This window comes from Crocodylus porosus, unplaced genomic scaffold (assembly GCF_001723895.1).
Source record: "Crocodylus porosus isolate Cpor-Errol unplaced genomic scaffold, CroPor_comp1, whole genome shotgun sequence".
NCBI lineage: Eukaryota > Metazoa > Chordata > Crocodylia > Crocodylidae > Crocodylus > Crocodylus porosus.
Window position 1 is genome coordinate 65739824 of NW_017728918.1, and position 10627 is coordinate 65750450.

The 10627-nt window shown below is 42.4% G+C and overlaps 1 protein-coding gene across 6 annotated transcripts in view; it reads left to right on the plus strand.

The window, feature by feature from the left end:
- The window catches only part of DOPEY1 (dopey family member 1), a 115597-nt gene that overhangs the window by 18756 nt on the left and 86214 nt on the right, over positions 1 to 10627 (plus strand). For all 6 annotated transcript variants that reach the window (XM_019537675.1, XM_019537680.1, XM_019537676.1 and 3 more), the window contains exons 2-3: positions 3665 to 3856; positions 6069 to 6250. In XM_019537675.1, the coding sequence (XP_019393220.1) occupies positions 3719 to 3856; positions 6069 to 6250 (320 nt within the window). In that variant the 5' untranslated portion in view covers positions 3665 to 3718. The remainder of the gene's footprint in view (positions 1 to 3664; positions 3857 to 6068; positions 6251 to 10627) is intronic.

The following is a 10627-nucleotide window of genomic DNA, read 5'->3' on the forward strand; positions in this document are numbered from 1 at the left end:
GGTTCAAGTACCTACATTGAACACCTTCAAGAGTAAATTGGATGCTTATCTTGCTGGGATCCTATGACCCCAGCTGACTTCCTGCTCTTTGGGTGGGGGGCTGGACTCAATGATCTTCCGAGGTCCCTTCCAGCCCTAATGTCTATGAAATCTCTAAAGGCTAATTTAGCGAATATCATTCTGTAGCTACTAGTTATATTTGGATTTATTACCTTTTTGGAGTGTAATTCAAAACAGTTTTTAGAAGGTTTTCTGTGGTCAAAGTTCTGTAAGAAATGATGGAGAAAAAAATCAGTTAAATTAAAATAAAACATAGGTAAGTGGTGTAAGCCCTGAAATGGTGTGTCACTGTATTGTTGTAATCGGAGAATCTCATGTAGTTTAGTGTAGGCCAGCCCAGGATGATAAGTATGTTCAATAGAGTGTTGGTGATTCTGGTTACAAAGAAAAATTTAAAAGTTGTACCTGTATGTACATGGATTCACTTACTTCATAACACTGCAAGATCTTATGAAAGCATAATATACAAAAGTAGTTTATAACAATGTGTGTTGCCAACTTGGAACTGTGAGCACTTTGTAAGGGAGGACCCAAGAGCCTAACAAGCAATGTTTTGCAACCGTATTGCCAAAATCTTTCATTCTTTGCTTTGACAAGAAATGAAATGCAGGAAAATGAATCACTTTTTCAAAAGAGTTATGGGAAGTTGTTCTAATGTAAACTCAAAGAAGAAAGAAAATGCAAGGATATAGGGCCACTTCACGTGTTTGGGTGGGGGAGCTTTAATTAGAGTGGCTCTTGGGCGCCACTCTAATTAAAGCACCCATGGCATCTCATGTATTCAGCATCCTGTGCTTCAAAATGCCAGCTGGGGCCCTTTAACTAAAGTTTGTTTGACAAGCTTTAATTAAAATGCCCTCGTCACCATTTTGAAGTACAGGGGTGCTGAATACATGAGACACTGAGGTGCTGGAACATGCAAATTAACACACACCAGCAGACTTAATCAAGTCTGCTCTTATATGCTGCAGTTAAAGTGCATCAGAGCAGGCATCGCACACATCTGTAGACATACAGTGATAAATACAGTATTTACTCAAATATAAGATGACGTTTTTTTTCCCCCCCAGTCAGCATGCCGGGGAAACCCCTAGTCTTATATTCACATACGAGGAAACTTCATTAAATGTATTGTCTATCAGTACACTGCTGCCAAAAACAGTATGAACTCAGTAATGGAAATCGATAGTGAAATTGATTAAGTACAAGACTAAGTTAGTGCAGACCATCTGAATAAGATACATGGTAGTGCTCACTGCATGCTGTCCCCCTCAGTGCTGACTCTTTCAGGTCATGGTGAGCCACTTCACTGAATACATTTTTATTTCTTTACTCCCACCCACAGCTGAGCTGTACCTTTCTTTCCCATTTCCAATTATTCCTGTTTCTTCACCAGCTTTAAATGTTTAGTAAACATCACCAAATTGAGCCACAAACAGTTTCCAGAATCCCTCTGTCACCTCCTCTCTTACCCTGTTGCATATGATTAGTATGGCTTCACCCTTCATGAGGCGTAGCCAGACCAAGTTGCCCTAAGCCTCATCTGTATACAAATTTTTGGATCATCCCAAGACTCATGACAAGAACGCCTGGGCTAGGAACAGACATTCAAAAACCCCGAGCCTTAATAGAGTCAATCTTTGGAGGTTATTCTAACCTGGCTAGGCTGAACCGGTTTATAACCGTAGAGACATTCTCTCTGGATTGAAGAAATGCAGGCATATGTCTGCAGTGGCTCAGGCTAGAAGCCAGGGGGCGCTAGAGCAGCCCTCCCTTCCACAGTGCTGAGATGAGGGGTGGCATGGCTAGGTCTCAGTAGGATGCTCTGATTAGGGAGGACCCTCCGCCCCCCATCCCCCAGCTGCTCCTGACCAGCGAGGGAGCCAGTAGAGAGTTATACAGCATTTAGTTACACAGCAAGGAGTTACAAAGGGAGTAACACAGCATTTAGTACTCCATCAAGAAAACAAAAGCCTCTCGCGTTAGTTCAAGCTCTTCTTAAACAACTTTTTCCAAGCAAAGAATGGAGGAACATTCCTGCTGATTGACCTGCTGATTAGCTCCAAAATGTGCTAAGCAGACACTGTCCTATCTGCCTTTGTTCTGTCTGCCTTACACAGACCCCAGTCAGCATTAGCTAGCATACCACATGTTGCCTACTGTCTGTGATGTGGGAGAGGGGAGGAGGGAATCCCTGCTTGAGCAGAGAGTTATAAGTGGGGAGGTTTGGGCAAGGGGAAGCCAGGCAGACACTGCTGTGCCTACAAGTCTGCCAGAGCTCTAGCCAGGGAGCAGAGGGGTGGGGACAGCCCTGCTCAGGGCTGCAAAGCATCTGGGATGCTGAGGGACTCTGGTTTAAGTTGAACTAAGAAGGGGTCTGAGGCAGATGTTACATAAACTCATTTGACCCAAATCAGTTAAGTCTGATACTACATTCAACCAGGTTTATCTCAAACCGGTTTCAGCCATTTTCAAACTGGTTTATGTGTATTGAACATCCGTTCTGTTACAGTTTTAAACCAGTTTATGTGTAATGTCTTTCCCTAGCCCAGTCATGAGCAGTGAGTTAATTAGCATGTGGATCCTTTGCGGCGGCTATCTGGAGTACACATTCATACTGAGCAGCGTTGAGCTGTCGGGTCACCATGGCTTGAAACACTTGATTCTGCTGAGGCCTAGGCCAGTCAACTATATGATAAATAATGAGCCTTTCAGCTTTGGACTAATTTGCATAGTTTGTACAACTAGGTAGGTACATATAAGTAGGTACAAACGTTTGTTTATAGTGCACCTGTGCTAAAACTTCCAGCATTTTCAAAAAAGGTAAACTATCAATTCTGAATGAACTACCTATATATATTTCAGAGTCAGTGTTTTCATATTTGCCCCTCACGTCCATGTGCTTGGGGAAAACAGGATCTGATAATAAAGAAGGGGAGGAAGGGCTGCGGGGGGGGTGGGGAGGGCAAATGACAAGGGAACCACCTGATCCCCCGCCAGATTTATTTTCCCTGCTGTAGCAGTAGGAGGGGTACAAATTCAAGGCAAACCTCCAATAATTAGATTATATACTTGGAAAATCATAACAAAGTTATAAATGTTCCAGATATAGAATCTAATTATTGGGGGTTGTCATATATTCAGGGTTGTCTTTTGTATTAAAGTAAATATGGGGTACAGATGTTTTTATGTCCACTGACTGAAAATTATGGTGTGTAGTTCAGAAGCAGTACTTGTTGATAATATGAATCTGTCATACATGTCAGAAATATAGGGTTGGAGGGTCTTTAGTTATTATCTGAGTCATGCCTCCATATTTGTATTGTTTAGAATTATAAACCTGACTATTTTGTCAGAATCTCTTAAAATGGAACAAAACGTGACCATTTACCTGTTTGGAAATGCATTTAATATCTGTACAGAATACATAGGTTTGTCATAATTTGTTAAGCCTGATTATTCTTGTTTCTGTAAAATCTTCTGCAAGGAAAAGCTCTTGATTCTTAGACCATTGTAAGCTCTTTTTATGAAATATATCTACACTTATTTTAACGTAGTGACTGAAAAAGAATTATTCCCTTTTTTTTTTTTTTTTTTTTTACAGGTAATGATTTTTCATGAATTGCAAGCTAGTCTCTAGTGGGGACTCTGTAGGAGGATGAACACAGAGGAGCTTGAGCTACTGAGTGACTCCAAATATAGAAACTATGTAGCAGCAGTTGATAAAGCACTAAAGAACTTTGAATACTCCAGTGAATGGGCAGATTTGATATCAGCACTTGGAAAGCTAAACAAGGTATGACTGCAACACACTCTGAAAGAAGCAGCAGGTATTGAGGAGTGTTAACAAGTTTTGAGGCATAGTTCTTAATATAAAAAAAATAAGATTCTGATTATCTAAAATTTTATTATTTTTTTCAAAAGTAACTTAGCTGGTCAACTTCTACATCAAATGAGCTGTTCAGCTAATAGCACTTTCTGAGGCTAGTTTCTAAGGGCATAATCCTTGGTGAAGCCAACGAATTAGTGTTTCTACTACTGGTATTTTTCAACCATAGTTATCTAAAACAATTAGGAACTATCTTCCAGAACTAAAATTTGCTTCAGTTGCTAAGTAATAATATTTCACAAAAAGAAAGCATGATTCAAAATAGGATTTATTATGGGAAGCTAGCTTCAATTCAGCTGGAGCAGTGATTCTCAGCCAGGGTACCGCAAGATCCTTAGAGAGGTACTGCAGGAGGTAAGAGATAAGTGAGGTCTGAAAAGATAAGCAGATACGGCTCAGCTTCCCTGTATAAGGAGATAAGCAGATAAAGGCTGGCTCAGGCTCCCCCACTCCCGCTGCTGACCCCTCTACAGGGAGGTAAGCACTGTAATAAATAAGTTTTTGAAATAGGGTTCTTTTCAATTCAAAAATGTTAAAGAGGGGTGTCTTGAGTTTTATGAAGGGTACCTTGAGTCCTCTAAAAAGGTTGACAATCACTGAGCCAGAGGTTAACTTTTTCTGTAGGCAATACATGTAACTGAGATCCTCTGGTGGAAAAATTTTAGTATGGAGTGAGTAGAAATATTTCACAATTTTGGACTGATGTATGTGTTTTTCTGTGCAAAAATGAAGTGTGCCTATAGAAGGTTTATAGAAAAACCTTTTCCTTATTAATTGGGTTGGGAGGGGAGGGGAAGGCAGAAAAGGGGTTACAGACAAAAAACCTATTTGCCCTTTACTGATAGGGCACTATTGGAAAAGAAAGCTGGGTAAGGATGTATTATCTATGTATTTAATCATTTCCAGTAGAACCAATGTTCATAAGGAAAAAATGAAGGACCATCATATTTTTCATAGAAATAAACTGCAAATCCATTATTCATTGCCTTTATCTCTTTTTAACTGGTAATGCTGTCTTTATTTTGAATGCTGTTACTTCTAAATGTTTTTACAAAATTAATATTTTTAATTACAATATTAGTCCAGTCCTATGGTTCTGGTGCTTCCGAAATTAACAGTGAGTTTTGGTTGAGTCTGGGACATGGGGTGAGGCTCAAAACATTGTAACCATCTTAACTATCAGTTGGTATGATAAAATTATATAATAATATAAATTTAGGTGGCACTCGAGCACCAGCTCTGATCCTATAAGAAGTGCTGTTTAGCGGTAGTAATTTGGGAGCACTGATTTAGTTGCTGAGGATCGTAGAGTAGCCATTACTTATTAAAATTTGTTTTTTAATTTGTTTATGGTGATTCTCAGTATTTTCATGCACAGAATAAAAACTAATTATTACCAAAAACATAAATGCTATTTTATGTTCCAGGCTTAAAAGTGAAGTCCAAGGCAGGGGTAGGTGACCCAGTACCCTGCTGCAGGTCTCTACCTCGTGGGATGCCAAAGCCATTTGCGCTTACTCTCACTGTTAATTCATGGCCCCTGTGAAAATAAGCACAGGGTGGGCTGTGTAGGTGACTGCTGCAGAGGGGATGGGTCGCACAGCACAGCTATATCCTGTGCAATCTCCATGCCACCCTGGGCTAGGTTGGTCCTTCGCAGGCTATAAAGTTACTAACCCTTGTTCTAGGGTTTTCTGTTTTGCACATTCTGTTGTGGCTTCATAAACTAAAGTTGTTGTGTTTGGACTATCTTTGAAAGAGGTTGTCAGTAGTCCTCTTGCTTTTGCTTGCTTGGCAACCTACAGTGACAGCTAGAATTTTAGTCCTGTGATTTCATGGATGAGAGACACTCTTTACATGTAGGGCTTGCTCTGAGTAAAATTGTACCTATTTAAGTACTCATACTTGCATCATTTTGCTTATGGCAGGTGTTCAAATGAAGTATCTCATGCTGTAAACTCAACTTGGCAAGACAGATTCTGAAAACTCATAAATGGTGGTGTTTAAAATGGATTGCTTGCCATATGAGCCCATTCCACCCTGTGTAGGAACTAATTGGTAAAATGAGCAGTTGACACAAACTGATTGTTGGGTTTTTAATGGTAATGTCTCTTTCCAGGTTTTACAAAACAATGCAAAGTACCAAGTAGTACCAAAAAAGCTGACCATAGGTAAGCGTCTAGCACAATGTCTTCATCCAGCCTTGCCAGGTGGGGTTCATCGGAAGGCACTTGAAACGTATGAAATTATCTTCAAAATCATTGGGCCCAAGCGTCTGGCCAAAGATCTTTTCCTATACAGGTAAAACATAGTTGTCATTAATTTTCAGTTTTTTAGTTAATCTAAGCTACTTTTTGGTGTCCGTTATTTTACATGAACAATTGATTTGTGTATCTTATAAAATGAAACAAAACTCATCTTTTCTCTCATGTAAGTAGCTCTTGTTTAGTATGCTGCTTCTGAATATTTCAGTCTCTGCTTCTCTATTCAGAGAAATAGTGTATCTTGGTGCTTACGAGTTTTGATGTCCGTTATTCTTTTACTAAAGTAAGTGGAAGTTTGTGTAGCTGCCTGTGCAATAATTACACTTGTGATGGTTAGTTCAATATATTGAAACCAAAATTTTCTGTTCCTGCAGTTGAAATGTTTTAGGAAAGAGTTTCCATATAGTTTATCAGAGGAAGATCCTGTCTTCTAATCTCCTGGGGCAGCAGAAAATGAAATGTAATTTTGTGCATATGGCCAGGACATGGACATGATGTGCTGAAGAAAAAAGGTTTTCTAGATATAAGAAAAATACTTTCACTTAGGGTTGACCACCTTTACAAATTGAAAAGATGGACACAGGGCTACCACTCGCCTCTTTCCCCCTCCCCACCCCTACCCCATGGCATAGCCAGAACAGAGCCAAGCAGAGTCCATGGGGAGTGGGAGTGGATACAGGCTGCCTGCTGCAGGCTCAGGGCTCCCTGCCCTGCTGTCCTGTGCCCAGGAGCCTTGTGCTGGCTGTGCTGCCATGGCAATGGACCACCTGCCTGCTAAGCAGCAGTTAGGGGCACAACCCTGCACTGCTGCTGCTGCGAAGATTCGGAGCCTGTCACCATGTTAATGCGGCCAGCACGAAGCTCCCAGGGGCAGGACATCAGGGCGGGAGCCCCAAGCCTGCATCCTCCTCTGCCCCATGCACAAATTCTGTGGGGGAGGGCATGCACACAAACCGCCTTCCCTGGGAGTGCTTACGGCAATGGGAAGCTGCCCCCTCCAGACAAGCTGCCCGTGGCTCCATCCCACTCCTTGCTAGGCTCTGCAGCCACACAGTTCTGCTCCAGGTCCCATGCACTTCCCTGACTGGGTAGTGCCCCCAGGCCAAGCCCCTGCCCCATTCCCTTCCTTACCATAGGAGCCTCAGTCTGCCCCCCCCCCCAAACAATTACCTGCAAGCAGCTGGGGGAGCTTCTCTTCACCACTGCCTGGGGCTGTATCCCAGGGCATGTGCACATGTGTGCGCGCACATGCATGTAGTTCTCCCTGCAGCCCCTTGCAAGGAAATCCACCACTTCCTATGTTTTTCTGCAGTGAACGGAAAACCCAGGTCCCTGCATAATGCCGTGAATCTAGCATAAATGCTGTCCTGGAGTCATTTAGCCCGGGAAGTGATGTTCCCATTTTGGGACTGCCCCACCCCATTAGGGACAGGTGGTCTCCCTACTGTCATTGCCTCTGCCAAATAAAAATATTTTTTGTAAAAAAAAAAGAAAATTTCCTGTTGCTACAGGAGCTTGACAGGAAAAATCTCTCTCTGATAAACTATGTTGGAACTCTTTCCTACAACATTTCAATGAAGGGAAATAAATACTTGGTATACTGAACTAACCATCACAAGTCTAATTATTGCATAGGTGGCTGCAGAAACTTCTATTTATTTCAGCTGATTTGTGCTTTCCAGTAATTAGTATGGAATTGCATTTCTACGTAACTAATGCAGAAAATCACTTAAAGACACTACATAATTCTTTCACAGGACACTTTTTTCCACAAGGCAGTCAATCCAGTGAAATATATGTGTAATCCCAATTTTTTATTGTTTGGTATCAGTCATAATCCAGAACTGAATTATAGTCTTGGTATTTTATCAGTCATTGGACTCAGTTTTTTTATTTGGTGGGGGGAGATGGAGGTGTGGTTGGAGAGGAGTGGGATTAGAGAAAAAGTGTTTTAGGTTATAAAGATTTTATTTTTATCATGAGACTAATAAATTATCATTCATTAACATAAAGTTTATGATTCCTTTTTTATGTACATACATTTAAACTTTAACCTTTTTTGACATTTGGACACATGCAATAGGGTCGCTGCTAGTTTGAGGACCCATAAGCAAGTGAATTGTTGCAGTCTGTATGTGCTCTGTTGTTTTTAAAAAATGTATGGTATTCATATACTTATTTTGTTGGCCCTGCAGTTTATTTTTGTAAAGAACAAGATCATGGATTTTTGTAGGGAAAGTTATTGAAGAGTATTAATTTCTACAAATGAAAAACATGAGTGCTTCACATGCCTATTTCCACTTTTATCTTGTCTTTAAAGAAACAAATATGTTGTACTTAAGGAGTTAATTCATTTGATAGTTTAGCCTGTTATCTTGCTTTTACTAAGATTGGATTTTCCAGGGGTAGAAATATCATAAAAAAAAATTAAATAATTTTCCCCCATATCTGTTTTACTAAGATGCTTCTGTTGCAGGTTTTTATATATTTGTTGTAAGCAATATCCAATACTATACCTCCCTGACTTGTTATGAAAATAATTACGTGCATCCATAAAATCAGTTAGATGTTTCATCTATTAACATGGCAGGTACTCAAATATGTTTCCATTTGTTTTTGCATGCAATACATACTTTTCCAAAAATAAACTGCTGAAAATTTGGGTGTGTGTTTTAAACAGAGAAATACAGTAATAGCAGGTTCTGCAGCAGGAGCCTTTACCAGGAAAAAGAAAAAGTAATGCTGCATGGTGGGGGAGACACAGTGAGCGTGCAGGGCTTCCTGGCTCCTGGATGCGAACTACAGGAATTCTATGTTCTCACTGTGTTGACCCTGTGCAACATTACTTTCCCTTTCTCCTGGCAGAGGCTCATATTGCACAAGCTGCTACTGACTTAACAGGAACTTTTGCCCTGGCACTCAGGGCTCAGCTTCTGCTGCAATTCTAAATTGGAGCTGACCCCTGGTTGCTAGGAAAGAAACTACTGAATCAGCTGGTTGTATTCTCAGCTGACTCTAGAGGTCATACTGGCTACGATGATCTTGTCCTTGGCTAAGCTGGCAGGTGCCACTGGCTGCCCACACAGTTCAGCCTGAGAAGAGGGGTTGGGCAGTTTTGCTTAGCCAGTAGCATATGGAGCATTCTGCATCTAGGGGTTAACAGTTTAGCGCCTCACCACACACAGACACACACATACTGCAGCTGCCTCTGTTTTCCCTGGGAAAATACCATACTTACCAGTATTTTCAAGGAAAAATATTTTTCCTGCCATTCAAAAACAAGGTGTATATCTTATCTGGGGACATGTTGTATATAAGGCCTGTGCAAAGCAGCAAGTATTTCCTTCAGATTCGGTTGATTCAGAGGACAGTGATTCAATTTGGAGATTCAGATCACTGCCCTAATTCGATTCAGCCAGATCGGATCTGAAAGATTTGGTGCCACTTGGAAGATTTGGCCATAGACTAAACAGTAGGCTTGTGCAGAACAAAAACTATTTGCTTCAGATTCAGCAATTCGGAGGGACAGTGATTTGATTCAGTGATTCAAAACACTGTCCCGATTCGGTTCAGCCAAACATGAATCCAAAGATATTCGGCCATAGACTATACAAGCAGGCAGTGCTGGTGGGAGGACCTGGGAAAGCCCCGGCTTGAGCCAGCAGCCCTGAGAGAAGCTGTGGCTCGTCCAGCTACTCCCTCGGCTGCCTCCCTGCCAGGATGAGGCAGGCAGTGCTGGGAGCCCCGGGAGAAGCTGTAGGGAGTGATCGGGGAGCTGTGGGAATGATTGGGAGCTGGGGGAACAGGCTTTCCCCCAGCTCCTGGTTCAGTTTCCCCCAGTTCCTGGTGGGGGTGCTGCTAGACAAGCGGCTGGACAAGCCGCAGCTTTTCCTGGGGCTGCTGGCTCAAGCTGGGGCTTATCTGGCTGCTTCCCTAGCTGCACCTGCTGGCACTGCCTACTGCCTGCCTGTACAGTCTATAGCCGAATCTCTCTGATTCAATTCAGAGAGATTAATGGGTCTTCCGATTCAATTCAAATTCGGAGATTTGGCCGCTGAATAGGGCCAAATCTCTGAATCGGCTACTCGCACAGCCCTACTAAACAGGCAGCTGCCTCCAGCTGCTAAGTCTGTTGGGGCTGGGAGAGGGAGGAGGCAAGGGGCATGGGGGAGGGAGAGATTGGGGCTGGGACAAGCTGCCCAGCCAGTGGGGCACAGGATTCAGGGATGGGGTTAGGGGGATGTGGGATGCAGGTGCGGCAGCATTCTGAAGGGGGGCTCTGCCCTGCTGCCACTTGCCTAGCTGGCAAGGAGGGGGTAGAGTGTGATGCAGGCATAGCTCACTCCGGGTGGAAGAGGGCAAGCGGCAGCAGGGATAGCCTTTGCTTCCAATACTGGTGTGCCCACACCTGCAC